Source organism: Symphalangus syndactylus, chromosome 16 (genome assembly GCF_028878055.3).
Source record: "Symphalangus syndactylus isolate Jambi chromosome 16, NHGRI_mSymSyn1-v2.1_pri, whole genome shotgun sequence".
NCBI classification, from domain to species: domain Eukaryota; kingdom Metazoa; phylum Chordata; class Mammalia; order Primates; family Hylobatidae; genus Symphalangus; species Symphalangus syndactylus.
In genome coordinates this window covers 91,662,174-91,679,704 of record NC_072438.2, presented here as the reverse complement: position 1 = coordinate 91,679,704, position 17,531 = coordinate 91,662,174, and the positions used below count along the sequence as shown (strand labels likewise).

Sequence of the window (17,531 nt, the reverse complement as noted above, 5' to 3'; positions counted from 1 at the left end):
GACATTAAAAAGGAGCTGAAGAGAAACAAGACATACCAAATACACTGAGGTTTTTTGTTTGTTTTTTTCTACTGAGTTTAAACACTGCTTTTTTAAACAGCAGCTTTCCATAACGCACGAGTGTCATTAATATGAAATGTGTCGTCATTGGTTAACCTTCACCTAGGTGAGCTCCAAATACAATGTGACATCTTATGTCACCCTGATTCTTCTAAACCTGGTATTTTATTGTCTAATGCACAACTCTTAATGAGGATCATAACATTAATGTGTGATAATAAAAAGATCTTATTTTTAAATGCTACTATTATCCATAATGGTATAGGGACTGTTCTTTAATCAGTCCCTGGTGACCAACACTCTCAAGTACAAAAAAAAAGGGGGGTCTGTATTGTACATCCTATTAAGTGCATTGGGTTTTTATGGTCTACCATAGGGACTGAACAGAAAAAGAAATTTCCTCGCTTCCCCTCTTTCCTCTGAAAAACACCATTCCCATTTCTGTAGGAAAATTCAGGGTCTGGAGGCTCTTGTAGATGCAAGACACAGCCATTTGTGGGAGGGGGCATTACTTACTTTCAGGACAATCAAAGCCAAAACAAAGGTTTCTTGTCACTTGGGGCTTTTATCCAATACATCCCATGCTACAAACAATAAATCACTGGCTGACCAACCTTCTTTGCCAAGAGAACCTGTGGGGGCTTTAGGCTATTTCATAGTTCAAGTAAGACCCCATCTATCAACTTATCTACCTCCATCTACCTATCCATCCACCATCTATCATCTATCTATAGCTATCTATCATCTATTTGTCATCTCTCTCTCTTTCTGTCTACATCTATCCTCAATCTATTTGTATATGTGCCTAAAAAGGAAAAATGGATTGGCTTGAATAATTACAAACACTTTTAAATTTTTCCCACTATCCTTCTGATGCTGGAGGCTCCTAGCTGAGTCAGCTAATCACAGCCTGGCACAATGTGCTCTCAGAGAATCATGGGATGCAAAGACATCCTTGGTCTTCAAGAGTCGCAAATGTAGGACATGCATTGAGACTCAAAAATCATAAAGAAAATACGCAGTTTCTACTAGGAGGAGGAATTCCATAGTACATTAATTCTGCGGCACAACTCCAACCAGAGAATGAGTCCTATTGCTTCCTTCTGGAAAGGTTAAGCCAGCCCTTATGTTATGGGGAAGTCATGTCCATATCACATTCTCTTTACTGTTGCATGTATGATACAGATGAAGTGGAAGCCCTGTCTTCAATGTGCCATGTTTCTCTCTCTCTAGAGGGGCTGAAGCATTCCTGTGAGGGAATCCAGAAATGTGGAGTCCTGTATGTCCAACTAGTACATAATTCACACATACATTTCTGTCTACTGCTCTATTCTGAAAGTTAACTTTTGATTTCCAAAACTATGCGTGAATCGGGTATCATTTGATTGTTGTTAAATTTGGAGAAAGAACCATTTACTTGAGACTTGGAGCTGAATTAAACTATGCAGAATGAAGGGAAGCCAGTTTTAAAGGACGATGGCAGCCAATTTCTTTTGTTATTTATGTTTTTATTTTTTCCAAGAACAGTTAACATTTACTAGGCACCTATTGGCCTCAGTCACTTGCATCTAAAGAGCAAAGCTAGTTTACCCATGGCCCGTGTTCTTTTCAATGGTTAGCCTTATTTCTTAGCTCTGTTAACCACTATTCTAACGTTAGCTTCAAGTTCAGTTTTAATAATCTATTCCATAGTTGTGTACTGCTCCCTGCCACATGAACAAAAAGTTTGGGGGAATAAGGCGAGCAGTTTACATTTTCTGTGGATACTTCAGGTAACTGGCCCCAAAGTGAAATTGAATTGGCCATGGTTTATCATGTTCTGAGGGGATAAAATATGTAAGGAAATGGACCTGTAGAGAGGGTTGATATCCAAGTATGTGTGAATGTGTGAAAATCCTATAACTCCACTTCAACTGGCCTAATATCCTGAGTCACTAGATGGTCAGAAGAATAGATACAGTACAAAAGGAACAAACCGATGTACATTTATACTAAAAAACCAAAAACAAAGTTTGTACAAGATGAACAGCAAATGAAATAGCTTCTGTCAAAATAAAATCTCACACAGGTCATTTTTCTAGTACGTGGACATACATACACCCACACACACACAGACACACAAGCAAGAATGTGTATTTTGTAAGATATAGGTCCTTGGAAATAGACATTCTTAGCAAATATGGATGACAGATCAATTGTAATTTATTTTCTTTTAACACTGTATCATCATAAAGAAAACTGGTATAAATGAAAAAATCTATTTCAAATATCTACATCTAAAATTTTAGGCAGTGAAAAAGCACTTTGTTGACAAGGAGTGTGGAATGATGTATGTTAATCGTCAGAAACTGCTGAATGCCTTGTTTAGTTGTCACAAACAAATTCACATATCAGAACGAACAATACTGCTAAATATTCCTTTTTTCCTGCTTTTTTTTTTTTTTTTGTTAAAACATACTGGGAGAAAGTAAAGAAAGAAAAACTGGAAATCCATACATCATCTTTCAAAAGTTTGAAATTGAAGCAATATTTAGAACCATAGATGAGGAAACACGGCGGCATTGGTGTAATATACACAACGCGCTTTTCTTCTTTAATCTGTAATGTACATCAAATACTTTACAACAATGCATTAACAAAAGGCAAGAAACATCTTGCTGTACAGAGGAACCCCAATGCAACCTGAAGCCTAGAGTCACAACGGATGAAGAGAGTAAACAAAGCGTGAGAAGCCGTCCCCCATACAGTGTGTAAACTATTCTGTGTCTTGTGCTTACCGATAACCCTCACGCCCCACCGGCCCGAATGCCTCGTCTCTCCTCCCATCAGCCACGTTCAGTATAAAGCACTTCTCGTTACTCTACAGCTCACGCTAGAAAGGTGCTGCCCACTGTCATATTTAGGATCACTTTAGCTTTCTACTGATTTCCAAGTTAACTTGCGATTCATTTAGCTTTCTAAAATAGCTCTTAATATTTCCTTACTGGTTATCACAGCCTTCCTATGGAACAGGCTTTAACAAACTAAATTTGCAGGAGAAAAAAATAAAACAGAAAGAAATGTCTTGTGGTATGCATGCACATGCACTGTTCCCGGAGCGCCTGTGCCCCGCTCCTCACACCCAGGAGTCGGGGGAGGCCGGGTAGTGGCTCGTTTCATAGTTCAGTTCACTGTAGGGACGGGCAGCTGAGTAGAAGTCAACGTAGTTGCCGGTGGACTTGAGACCCAGGTGCATGGTGTACTCGCTGGCGGGAGGGCGATGGTGGACCTGGTCCTCGAAGAAGGACTCGTCGTAATTTCTCGTGGAATTCTGAAATGGCTGGTAGGTCTCGTAATCTTTTCTGCTGGGCTCCTGTGGGACTGGCTGTGCTGAAACCTGAACGGGAAAGAAGAGCCCCACTGGGTTACTTGGTTTCCCTTGACTCAGCCTCCCTCTTGGCCCGGCACCCAACTCTCCTTCAAAGAGGCTGTGTACGTCCAGGCATTCACCACTGCGGCCCTACTTCTCCAAAACTGCCAACTGTCATTGGCTTTCCTTTTGAAAATTGGATCCTAGGTCCACGTGCTATCATTCTACATAATCTTTATCATGGCAAAATATACACAACATAAAACTGCTTGCTTTAAGGAATGTTGAAGTGTAAGATTAATTAATTAGGTGGCATTAAGAACATTCACGGTGTTGTGCAGCCATCACCACCATCTGTTTCCACCACTTTTTAAATCATCCCAAACAGAAACTCTGTGCCCATTAAATGGAATTCCTCATCCCCTCTCTCTCAGCCCATGGCAAGCACCATTCTACTTTCCGTCTCTAGAAATCTGCCTAATATAGGCGCTGTATAGAGTGTTTGTCCTTGTGTGACTGGCTTTTTTCACTTAGCATAAAGTTTCCATGGTCCATCCATGGTGTTGTGTGTGGCAGACCTTGAACCGTTTTTGTGGCTGAATAATATTCCACTGTATGATGTGCATTGCTCCACTGATGAATGCACTGAAGGCCATGACTTTACCTCAGTGTAGCAAAACTGCACTTGCACCCCATGATTGTATTCATATAAGAATAAAATAGTCCATGGTATGCATAGACCACGTTTTATTTATCCATTCATCCCTTGATGGACACTTGGGTTATTTTTACCTTTCAGCTGCTGTAAATAATGTTGCAATAAACATTGGTGCATTAGTATCTGTTCTAGTCCCTGGGGTCCCTTTTCAAGCACCTGCCCCTGAAATGAGCAGAACCTCCCAAGGTGTAGGGAGAGGGTAACCCTACAGCACGTGCATACCGGGATGCACAAAGCTCTGCTAATGTGCAGTAATTGGGGAGGAGGTCTGGTGTGAATTATTAAACACTCTTAAAGAAATAGTTTGATCACTTTTGGGTGGACTCAGTGACTCCCTATTAATTTAACTAAAGTTCAGCATGGAAACCTGCCCTAGAAATTGGTCTTAGTTAATAGATAATGATTTGTAATTAGCACGTTGTGTGTAAATGAATGCTTTTAACGGCTTACACATAATTCTTCTCTCAAGTAAGTGAAACTCCCTCTTATATATGTCATTGATTTATACTAGTTATCGACCTGATCTTCAAAGAAGTGGTGAACTTCATCACAGCAGCTGTCTAGGATGTCCCACGTGTCTAGTTAGTGGTGGCTGGATGAATGAGGTTTCTGTCTACCTACAAAAGTCCAAAAGTCCATAGAGGATGAACCTTTGTTAGCCTGAGAGCTAACAAAGGGTGAGAGGAACATTTGGAATGAATGTACAATATCTGCAATTAAATACTGCTAAGTCCAGGTCTACTGGACTGCGTTGCTAGGTTGGGGTGCCCTTTGCTATTCTTTGAAGAGCTCTGTTTGTGCGCTGCTGAACTCCACTCCAACACAGGGCTGCTTTCCAAGTGCAAGACATGCAAAGGCTCAGAATCTAGAAGTTTCGAAAAATTACACAGGGAGGGAGCTAGATTTGTTGTGTTTCTAGTTCAGCAGGACATCCTATTCAACATTTAGCAAATTCTTTAATACTCTAGTAGTCATAAATATTTGTGTGTTTGTGTCTGTCTACATCAATACCTATAATCTATCATCTCTCTGTCTTCCTATCCACCCACTAATCGATCTATCAGTCCATTCCTCCAGCAAACTCCCACATTATAGATGAGAAAACTGAAGCACAGAGAAGTTAAGAAACTTCTCCAAAATATCATAGCTAGTGGTGTTGTGAGCTGGAACTGGAACATATGGCTGGCTAACTCTAAAACCCAGGTGTTCTACCAACCTAGCCCAGTCACATCAGAGCCAAGGTGGCCAAACCTTGGAGGACAGGCCTCAAGGAGCTGACTCCAGGCTCTAAGACAAGAAAGTCGGTGGACAAAAGAGACCAAGAAGCGGTGTGTTTTCTTATGCATTTTTGGGGGCCAGGGGAGGCAGTGCAGGGGACAGGGATGTCTTCAGGGGGAGTCACTCATAAGGCTTATGGCTCTCCTCCAAAGTGGCTTCTGCTTTCATTTTTTTGGTTCTTTTGCACAACCTCGTTCAAATTGCTTTGACTGTTGTCATGTTCTTTCTGGTTGGTGAACATTTTGGAGCTGGGTATCAGCTTTTTGAGCCTCTTACCCCAGAGAATTAACTTCTTCCATTCATCTGTACTGTTCATAAAGTCCCACACCAATCACTTCTGAGGTTTGGTGCCCCAGTCCCACGAGTGTGTACAAATGAACTGTCACAGGTGGCAAGTGACACTGCTGCACCCAGAGAGACAGAATTTGCTCACTGGTCTTGTGGTATGGACGTTTGCTGGTGAAACACATCCATGGTGGAGGAATATTGGCTGCATTTTAAACTTTAAGGGAATATCTGACAGTGTTGAAAAATCTGGCTGATGAAATGACCCCTTCCAAAGCCCTCTCCACATAAGAGCTAAACATAAATGCATTAAAAATTGCACAGTTTGCATCAGCCAGATTTGGATGAGGGAAGTAGAATGAGGCCCCAATAGAGCAGTGGGGATTTCTGAATCTGGGTGTCTGTTATGGTCTAGAGAAGCCCAGGAACACTCAAGCTGGAAGCTTTTGCCTTCTTTGCCTTAATGCTGCATCTTGTTTTGGAAAGGGGCTGTGACCAGCAGCTCACTCCAGGGTCAATATGCCCACGCTCTCTGCGCTCTGTTCTGTGGCTTCTGTTTCTACCAAGTCATCTTTGCTGAACTTTTTCCTCAGCAGTAGAATGTTCATTCTAAATTATGAAGGATAGTGTCATGACACCTTCCAACTCTGTTAGCATAATGGCAAAAGACTTCCTTGGGTTTATTCCTTAATGAATTTGCCAGGAAACTGGATTTATTTTGAACACAAGGGAAATAGTAGCCTAGTATAGATCTTCCAACTTTTCCATGTCTCAGAGCGTTCATAGAAAGACTCAGAGTGTTCATAGAAAATGAAGGAGGCCAATTATGAAGTACCAGTGGTCCTCAAAGCATGATCCCAAGACCAGCAGCATCAGCATCACCTGGGAACTTGTTAGAAATGCAGATTACTGGGTCCCACTCCAGACCTACGGAATCAGGGCCTCTGGGGATGGGCCCCAGCAATCTGTGCTTTAACAGCCCTTTGGGGAATTCTGGCTCATGCTCCAATTTGAGAACCACTGGCACAGAGGTGAAAAAATGGGACAGGAAGACAGAAGAGCCAGGATGAGTATTTGCCTCTTCCTGGCTGGGGGACTGAAGGAAACACGTATCCTCCTGGGATCTCATCTTCCTCATTTCTGTGAACAATTACAACTGGCCTGCTCACGTGACAGTGGAACTAAGGACACCAGGAAGGAACTCAAGATTCCGGTTTTGTTATCATTTAAATATTGGTCATCAAAACAGCAAAGCTCTTTGTTTCTAGTTCCTGAACAAAAATCCTGTTGTCAGCTAGATAGATACCATTCAATATGATACTTCTCTTTATAAGTATGGGGTGGCCTGGTAGAAGCTCAAAAGGATGTTTGGAAAGTACGCATAGTTAAGTCTTTTTTTTATTTGAAGTCTTTTTTTTATTTGTTTGAGACAGGGTCTCGCTTTGTCACTCAGGCTGGAGTGCGGTAGTGCAATCATGGCTCACGGTAGCCTCCAGCTTACAGCTTCAAGCCATCCTCCTGCCTCAGCATCCCAGGTAGCTGGGACTACAGGCACACACCACCGTGCCCAGCTGATTTTTGTATTTTTTGTAGACCCATGGTTTTGCTATGTTGCCCAGGCTGGTCTTGAACTACTGAGCTCAAGCAATCTGCCTGCCTCAGCCTCCCAAAATGCTAGGATTACAGGCATTAGCCACTGCACCCAGTCAGTTAAGTCTTAAAGTGATGTCTGTAACCCATTGACCTCAGACATTCAAATCAAAGATCACAAACTGTGTTTTATACTACGGATTGTTTCTTCTAGGAGGCTTTAAGCTCAGAGTTCATGGAAAATGTGCTGGGTCCCAGGTCACAGGAGCAGCATCTGTGTGTGGCCATGTGTCCGGTGCAGGCATCTCTTTCTCAGCTCTCACTGTCTTTTGCCTTATCTTGGAGATCCACTTGAAACTGATTTCCCTCCATGAATCGCTTCCCCATAAGCTCGGTCACTATCCAGTGTGAAGCCTGTGAGACCCGGCTGGTGACTGAACCACCCGGGAGACAGGAGTGCTCAGCAGAGGACAAGCTTCGATGCTGAAACTGACCAAACCCTGGAGCATCCCTCCTGGTGAAACTGTTCCAGGTGTGAAGTTCTGGGGTAACTTTTGGCCCAGGGAAGCTCCCAACATGGAAGCATTCCACCTAGAATGGTTGGCTACACCTCTATGGCCAGAGAATCCAAGTCAGGGATACTGTTTATGAGTCCTCGCTAGGACTCTCAACTGGAAGAGAGTGAAAACGTGTCTTTTGAAGGGTTAGGATGGTTGCACTTTATTGAGTCCCCAAGAGAAAAAGCTGCAAGTAAAGACAAGGTTTATTCCTATAACATAGTCTAAAATAAGTAAAATGTTTTCTTTCCTTCCTCTCTAAGTTCACTGGAGTGTCATTATGATCTCTTTGGAAATACTTTTTGGGGAGGGGGGGAACGCTCTCTTTGGTGGACATTTAAAAGTGGATGTTAGGCTAAGATAGAATGATCCAATTATCCACTTCCCTTGGCTGGTCCCTTACAGGGAATGATGGTGGTCCTGAGCTATGAAGACAGGACTCAGCTCTGCCGGGGGCTTGCCTGCAATGCCTTGGTCCTGACGAGAGGTGTGGAGCTTGCTCTCCATCCAGGGTGGATTTTAGCAACATTTGCCTGAGGCCCACTGGCCTTGGTGTTTCACTCTGAGACTGAGTCAAGCACATCCTGGGGACCTCTGAGAGAAAGGCTATGGCTAGGTGGTGTTCATGCTCGTGGCAAGGATGCCATCTTAGCACATTAATTCTCATTTGCTTAAATGCTCGGGATCTGCTTAGGTAAAAAGAATATGCCCCTTAGAGCCATTATAGACTGTCCTCTAAATCTAGATGGCAAGCAGTCTTTTGGAACCGACTGCAGCCACTCTGTGAGATGCCAAAGACCCCTGGCCACGTCAGGGTGTTTCTTCAATGCCAACTCCCGGGAGAGAAAGGCTGGTGCAGAGGGAGCTGGTTCCAACGAGGAGCTTCTCTCTACCTGAGGGAGCTCAAGATGAATCTCACACTCTTGGCGGCAAAATCATGGTCCTATTACAACCTGACAAGAATCTGCAATTATTGGCAATAATCTGCTTACTGTACATCCAGAATTTCATCATATTTGCTGCAAGAAGCATGGTTGATTTCCATAAATGAAGTTGGCATTTCTAATACATTTTGTTTCTGTTTGCCTTTATGGAGGCAGGTTGGCAAGTGAATAGTTGGGGCCTCCCTGGTGACCTGGTGTCTACAGCTCATGACCCTATTTATTTAGTCATTGGCTTCTTTGCTTTTAGCAAATACTAGAACTGAGGGGAGGCTGATTAGATGTTAGCAACACATCAAATAGGCCGTGGGGACCAAGCCATTCACCAGGGGGTCACAGACAACACCATATGTTTTCCAGAGTGCTGCACATAGAGTAGGCTGATGCCCACCATGGGATGGAGAGATGTATGAAGTTTCTGATCAACGAGGGGGAACGACTGTGTCTTTTGGCTTTTATAGCTCCTGCAGAGCCAGAGAAAATGAGCCTTCAATAAATGTTTGCTGAGTAACACACACACATACTCTCTCTCAGATTGGTTCCTTAAGAATCTACTGTTCAGATATATAGACTAAAGGAATAGAACAGAGGCCTCAGAAAAAACACTACACATCTATAACCATCTGATCTTTGACAAACCTGACACAAACAATCAATGGGGAAAAGATTTCCTATTTAATAAATGTTGTTGTTGGGAAAACTGGCTAGCCATATGCAGAAAACTGAAACTGGACCCCTTCCTTACACCTTATACAAAAGTCAACTCAAGATGTATCAAAGACTTAAACATAAGACCTAGGACCATAGAAATCTTAGAAGAAAACCTGGGCAATACCATTCAGGATGTAGGCATGGGCAAAGACTTCATGTCTAAAACTCCAAAAGCAATGGCAACAAAAGTCAAAATTGACAAATGGGATCTAATTAAACTAAAGAGCTCCTGCACAACAAAAGAAACTATCATCAGAGTGAACAGGCAACCTACAGAATGGGAGAAAATTTTTGCAATGTATCCATCTGACAAAGGGCTAATATCCAGAATCTACAAAGAACTTAAACCAATTTACATGAAAAAAAAACCCCATCAAAAAGTGAGCAAAGGAAACGAACAGACACTTATCAAAAGAAGACTTTTATGCAGCCAACAGACATATGAAAAAATGCTCATCATCACTGGCCATCAGAGAAATGCAAATCAAAACCACAATGAGATACCATCTCATATCAGTTAGAATGGCGATCATTAAAAAGCCAGGAAACGACAGATGCTGGAGAGGATGTGGAGAAATAGGAATGCTTTTACACTGTTGGTGGGAGTGTAAATTAGTTCAACCATTGTGGAAGTCAGTGTGGCGATTCCTCAAGGATCTAGAACCAGAAATCCCAGCGATCCCATTACTGGGTATATACCCAAAGGGTTATAAATCATTCTACTATAAAGACACATGTATACGTATGTTTATTGTGGCACTATTCACAATAACAAACACTTGGAACCAACCCAAATGTCCATCAATGATAGAATGGATAAAGAAAATGTGGCACATATATACCATGGAATACTATGCAGCCATAAAAAAGGATGAGTTCATGTCCTTTGCAGGGACATGGATGAAGCTGGAAACCATGATTCTCGGGAAACTATGACAAGAACAGAAAACCAAACACCGCATGTTCTCACTCATAAGTGGGAGTTGAACAATGAGAACACATGGACATAGGGGAACATGATACACGGGGGCCTGTCCGGGGGTGGGGGGCTAGGGGAGGGATAACAGTAGGAGAAATACCTAATGTAGGTGTCGGGTTGATGGGTGCGGCAAACCAGCATGGCACGGGTATACCTATGTAACAAAACTGCACGTTCTGCACACGTACCCCAGAACTTAAAGTATAATAATAAAAATAAAATAAGAAATAATAATAAAAAGAATCTACTGTTCAGTGCTCCTCAAACCTGAATGTGCACACAAGGGCATCTAATTAGAATGCAATCGTGCTGCAGAAAATCTTGGACGGGTTAGGGTTAGGAGCCAGAGAAGAATCTCTCCTGTATTTCTAACAAGATTCTGGGTAACATTGATGCTGCTGGTTCCCCAACTAGACTTTGAGTAGCAAGACACTACAATGCATTTCATGTATTGCAGAATAATAGAACTTACTTATGTATTCTTTTTCAAGTTCTCTATTGAACTTGCTGTGTCTCCTTTATTGGTAGTGATCACATATAATGAATGCTTCCTTCCTAATGCATTTGCAGGGTTACAGGAGCTACTCGATCTCTGTCCAGTAATTAGACAATTCCTATTTAGTGACAACATCTTACACTTGTCTATTTGGGGGTTTCTTTTAGTTTTGCACCATAGCAGAATACTTGCTTTCTGCACCAGATCAAGCACGAGGTTCAAAGGCTGTTTGCAAATTTGAGGCTGTTCTGCCAAGTCCACCACACACACACACACACACACACACACACACACACACACACACACACACGTGTGTGAGCGCGCACGCTGCAACAGGAGTGAGGAGAGGGCCTCAGGGGACGTTGCCTTCTTTTTCAGTTCTTTATGTATGTTGGATGAAAATTTATGTTTAAAATTCCAGGTTATTTCACATGAGTCACACTGAAAGGAAATACAAACGTGTTGCGTTTACTTTACCTGGTTGTGTTTGATGTCTTCAGCGGGCGCACCATATGAATTCCTATACAAAGTTGAAATTCCAGTGTTTTGAGCTAAAAGCAAAAGGAAAACAAAAGTTTAGCAAAGAAAACAACATTACCAATGAGGAACAGTGGTTATTGAAGCAAGTTCTTGCCCTAACGAAGCTTGTTTTCTTGGGGACCATTCCAACTAGAAGACATTCTTTGGCCCCGAACACTTCATTTTACATACAGATATTAAAAAAGGAGAATAGTTATTCTAGAAAATCCCCATAGCATGTCAGCCGCTTGCAATAATGTTCACATCGCAGACAGGGTCAGGGAAGATGCTGCAAACAGATGGTCATTTTGTAAGTTTTATGGCCTTCTTTTCTGGTGAAAACTGGCAGGTAATAAAGGCTTGTCACCTGCACTGAAGCATGCAGGAGTCTGTACAGCAGCTTAGCTTTTAGCCAGAGAGTGACAAGAATAAAATTTCTAATTTGAGCTCACAGAAGTGCTTGATCATCTTTCAGACAGTTCATTTCTTACAGACCCAGAGGACGGGAAGTGGGCATCGCCTGCATGTCCCCCACGCATCTGGAAGCCTGTGGCTTTGGAATCAAACTAGATGCAGAGGGAGGATCCTGCTCTGTTGTCTGGCTTGCCCGTGGTCTAGACGAAAGAGATGAAGGTCTCCTCTAGTTGCCAGCAGTTTCTGAAGGCCCAGAGAGGGGGCGTATTAGCCCACTTCCTTATGGGAAACCCTTGAAGCTCAAGCCACCCACTCAGAGGAAGGGCACAGGCCACCACTCCCTTCACAGCAGCTGAAGGGTCATGGTTCAAGAAATCTTTGGTAGAATGACTATATCACCTAGCAATCCCACTGCTGGGTGTATATTCGAAAGAAAGGTAATCAGTATATCAAAGGATATCTGCACTCCCATGTTTATTGCAGCACTGTTCACAATAGCCTAGATGTGGAATCAACCCAAGTGTCAACCAACAGATGAATGGTTAAAGAAAATGTGGTATATGTACACAATAGAGTACTGTTTGGCCATAAAAAGAATGAAATCCTGTCACTTGCAGCAACGCGGATGGAATTGGAGGTTATTTATGTTAAGTGAAACAAGCCAGGCACAGAAAGACAAATATCGTATGTTCTCACGCATTTGTGGAATATGTGGAAGCTAAAAAAATTTGATCTCATGAAGACGGACAGTAGAATGATGGTTATCACAGACTGAGAAGCGGAGTTGGGAGACAGGAATAAGAGGGGATGGTTAATGGGTAGAAAAATACAGTTAGAAGAGAAAAGATCTAGTGTTTCATAGCACCATAGGGTAACCGTAATCCACAGTAATTTATTGTATATTTCAGAACAACTAGAATAATGGAATTGGGATGTTCCTAACATAAATAATAAATGTTTAAGGTGATGGTATCTCAATTACCCTTATCTGATTATTATACACTGTATACTTGTATCAAAAAAATCACATGGACCCCATAAGTAAGTACAACTATTATGTATTCATAATTTGTTTTTAAAAAAGCTTTGGAGAATGCTGTCTGTCTAGTGTCAGTGGGGTATAAAACACTCTAAAACTAGGAAGGGCTTATTGTTTGCTTCCAGTATTTAGGGGATAATGAAGTAGGATCACTCCACCTATAGGCCACAAGAGAAAGGTCAGTATAACCTCTCAAGGTCTAAGTTCACTCCACCCATGATTTTTTACCTAAGAGTTCATTACAAGTGTGCAATAAAATTCCTCCTGGAGAACTCAGCTTAGAAAGTGAGGGCCGAGAGTCCATTTTTCCATTTTAAAGACCATTCTGTTATCCTCTCTGGTTGAATGCATGTCACTCCTGTCTCTGTATTATGATGCAAACCACCATCTCTCTCTGGACCATTGCTACCAAATCCTCCTCGATGGCCCAACTTCCACTCTGCCCAGCCCGATTCCTCCATCCATCCTGTTACCAACCGTCAGAATGCTGTGTTTATAACACAAGATGGGTTCTGTGTCTTTCTCTGCTTCTAGCTCCAATGCCCTTCACCCTGAGACGGCTCTCCCCTATGGCCATGAGGTCCTGCAAGGTTTGTTTCCTGCCTAAAATCCCAACACGTTTCTCCCTCCTCTCCTCCCGTTAAAGGAGCCCCAGCTTTGCCGACCCTCCTTCCTCAGAGCGGGCCAAACTTGTTTAGCTTCAGTGTGGTTGTCCTTGCTGATCTTTCTCCCTGGAACTCACTTCCCTCAGACTTTAAATGTCTCCTCCTCCCACGTCAAGTGAAGTAACCCCTTCCGCCTGCACCCCCATCTCATTACCCTGATGGGTTTCTTCTTCCTACTAAACACAGTGCAGTATCATCTTGCTGGGAACTTGTTCTATTGTTTACCTTATGTACTGTCTGCCTTCCTTTTCCAGAGCAGAAGGCCCATGAGACAGAAACAGTCTGTCCTGCTGCTACCTCTGTATGTATCCTCAGAGCCTGGCACAGCGCCTGGCCTCAGCGGACACCCATAGAGTAAGTGCCCCATTTGCTGAATGAATAAATGAGTAAACCTTAGATAAATCTGCCTTCAGAGCTATAATTTGCTGATAGAAAATGTCCCTTCAGGGATAAAGTGAAATTTGTTTTTTTCTGTTGCTCAGAATTAAATGCATATATTTTTTAGAGCATTTGCACTATTGTAGTCTTGGCCTCCCTCCCTGTTGTGAAATCGTAAACCGACACCGAGACGCTCTCATCAGAGGAATCTTAAAAGCATGAGGCAGAGTTTGTGGCTTCTGAGCCTAGGATGTTAATACTGGAAGTTCTTTCCCCTCACCCGTTTAAATGAGACCGTAGCTGAGACTGAACTACCTTTACGGACACACGAGGCAGAAGAATTCACAGAGGCTCTGCCCTCATGTGACTGAGCTAATAGTGGACTCACAGAAGGATGCCTTTCTCTTTTTTTATCAGCCCCCAAATACCCAATTTCCAACTGAATCAACACATTGAAGACTAGAATGACTTTCAAAGGCATAAGAGGCCGGGTGTGGTGACTCACGCCTGTAATCCCAGCAGTTTGAGAGGCTAAGGTGGGAAGATCACTTGATGTCAAGAGTTCAAGACCAGCCTGGCCAACATGGTGAAACCCTGTCTCTACTAAAAATATAAAAATTAGCTAGGCGTGGTGGCAGGCGCCTGTAAGCCCAGCTACTCGAAACGCTGAGGCAGGAGAATTGCTTGAACCTGGGAAGTGGAGGTTATAATGAGCTGAGGTTGTGCCACTGCACTCCAGCCTGGGCGACAGCGTGAAACTCTGTCTCAAAAATAAATAAATAAATAAATAAATAAATGGCATAAGAAAGACACTGACAGAAACAAACAGACCATTGGATGAAAGGGTATGTGGAAAGCTCAGATGGGAGGGGAAAACCTCCAGGTGAATTTGAAAGTCAGGCGGTGGAGCTACTGGGATGATGCAGCCCTTTCTTGAGGTGAACTGAATACGTGAGGTTCCCAGGCAGGTAGGGCTGCAAGAACTCGCTGTGGAAGCCAGCACGCCTGAATGAACAGCCGGCTGGATTTCTCAGGGCTCCCCAGTGGCAGAGAAACACTTAGGAGAGAAGAATTTCATGAGGCTTCATCCAAGCCAAAAAATTAATCCAGAAAAGGAGGGTGGGGGAAGCCTGGAATAAACACCTAGATGGATCTGAACTTCTAAGAGCTCAGCAGAAGAGATGACAGCTCCATCAAAGAGATGTTTGCACTTCCAGCCCTATAGGCTGCATTTTGAGGGTGAAGCTTCCCTTGTTATTTTCATATCAGAGGGAATGTTTTCTTGGCAGGGAATGAAACAAGGAAGATGGCAGTTTTTCAGGTTATCTTTCAATGCACTGAACTTTAAGTGTCCCGTGGATTTGTTCTTGAATGAGAAAAAGCATTGCTTTTGATGTGGAGGCCACAAGAAATCTGATTTTGCAAGTAAACCCTGGAATGATGGGCATTTGCTAACATCCTGCAGGGTGGGGGTTGGAAACTCAATCTCCCCATCTCTATGTGAAAGACTGGCTTCCACTTGTCTTGGCTGGGGGCTTATTCATACCGCTATTGAACGTGGCAAACCACCACTATCCTCACTTCTGCTATCCCACCGTCACCTCCATCACCCTCACTACCACCACCACCACCATCACTGTTGTGATAATAACAACCGGCGTTTACACAGCACTCATTGGCTTTAGAGGAACTTCCCTATCTACATAGAGTATTCAATAAAGATCTCAGTGTTCTTTCTGGCTTGCTACATGATTGAGAGTGTACTCCTGAATTGCATTTTTAAGTAAGTTAGAGCAAAGCTGTTTAAGCCTCTAAATAAGTTTGAAGAATTACATATACTGAAATTGTCAAGATCCCTGCCATTTTCTAAGAAGATTCAATATCAGAAACAGTAAATCTTATGTTCTGTTTTGAGTCCAGGGCACAATCATGTGCCACTGGAACTGTTTTGACATAAACACACACACCTACACCTGAAGGCCTTTTGAATGATTCTCTTGGGCAAGAGAGTTAAAGAGAAACGCTAAACTTAATAATAATGCAGTCGATCTCACAACTGTTCTTCAATCTCAGCGTATCATCCCAGACAGCTGGTGATGCGGCTACCCAGGGCAATGATAACTGCACATTGAACGGGTCAGTTGAATTTGGTGTCATGACTAGCTCAGCGTAATCAATCAGTACAAATTGGATCCTCTGCCGAATGTCTAGACTCCAGGGACTCAGAATTCAGATTCACAGCTTTCTTTGTTCCTGTTCATCTACGCGGCAACATGTAAGGGGGGAAAACAGTGAATGTGAATAATAACCTGGAGTCCATGTAATGAGTTAAGTTCTCCCATTCGGGAAACATCTCAGGAGCAGCGCTGAGGTGTTCCCTTGTAGGGTCTGCACATGGAGGCAGAATGTGCTCCTGGGGGCAGGGATAAGAAACATCTGTTTATTATACTTTTCTTTATGCAGCTGAGCAGAGTTAATACGGAAAACACTGCCGCTGGGGTAAATGCATTTGCTATTAGAAAAATTTATCTTCGCTGTCCTGGTTTGGAAGGCATTTTAATAAATCATCCAATTTGTCTGCTGTGCTTCCCTGCCTCTCTACACATAAATGCTACTAGAGAACTGCCTCCTGCCCTTCAGATTCCTCTCCTAAGAGGGTCTCAGTGTATGCACTGCGCCCTTTGCGCCCTGGCTTTATGAATGATCTAACCTGGCTTTGTTCTATTAAAGGCTCTTCCTCATAGCCTATTTTCAGCAGGGACCCATCTCCATGCCCATGTGGTAAAGAGGGTGTGGGGGTCCCCGTTGAAAGGTCCTCAGGGCTCCGGCAGCTTTGCTTTTAAGGTATAACTCCCTCTACAGCCAGAGCCCACGTCCTGCTTCTTGGAGGAGGGCCATCCAGGGAGAGGGTGAGGTATGGAGAGCTCGGAGGGGGCTGTGAGTGCCTCAACAGAGGCATATACAGAGTGTACAATATGTACAGGCTTTACAGTGACTTAAGGGTAAGCCCTGTTATCAGATGGGCTGGGCATGGCACAGTGGAGGGGGCAGAAACAGACACCCATTGTACCAATTCTGGCCTCCATAGAGTCTTGGCGGATGAGAAAGGAAGGCAATGGCTGTGACTGAGATCGTGAGGGATGATGAGTGTGAAAGACGAATGCCTCCCCCCAGGGAATCTGCAGTCATCAGCTCTAAGGAAGCTTCTTCAGGGTATGTCATGGTAAGAGGTTGTATCATGGCAAGAAGGGAAAATATCTTAATAGTTTCATGGGGTTCCCCTTAAACCCTCCTCCTGCCCTTCCTCTTTCCATCCCACCCTCCCCTCCCCTCCCCTTCCCTCCCCCTCCTCTCCCCTCCCCCTCCCTTTCCCCTCCCCCTCCCCTCCCCTTCCTTTCCACCTTCTTTTCAGTTCCCTCCATTCCTAATGCACAGGGCCTAACTACACTGCCTCCACCGAGTCCCCTCCCCAATGGGTGATGTCAATGAGGAAGAAATACGTGGGAATCTTCTAATTTGAAAGAATATTATGAGCTGGGCAAACGAGAGGAA

General features: G+C 43.3%; 1 protein-coding gene across 7 annotated transcripts in view; it reads right to left on the bottom strand.

Annotated features, from left to right (window-relative positions):
* Window positions 1-1,547: 1,547 nt before the first annotated feature.
* The window catches only part of CTNND2 (catenin delta 2), a 936,154-nt gene continuing 920,170 nt past the window's right edge, over window positions 1,548-17,531 (bottom strand). For all 7 annotated transcript variants that reach the window (XM_055245590.2, XM_055245587.2, XM_055245588.2 and 4 more), the window contains 2 exons: window positions 11,442-11,515; window positions 1,548-3,436 (listed from right to left, as the gene is read on the bottom strand). In XM_055245590.2, the coding sequence (XP_055101565.1) occupies window positions 3,176-3,436; window positions 11,442-11,515 (335 nt within the window). In that variant the 3' untranslated portion in view covers window positions 1,548-3,175. The remainder of the gene's footprint in view (window positions 3,437-11,441; window positions 11,516-17,531) is intronic.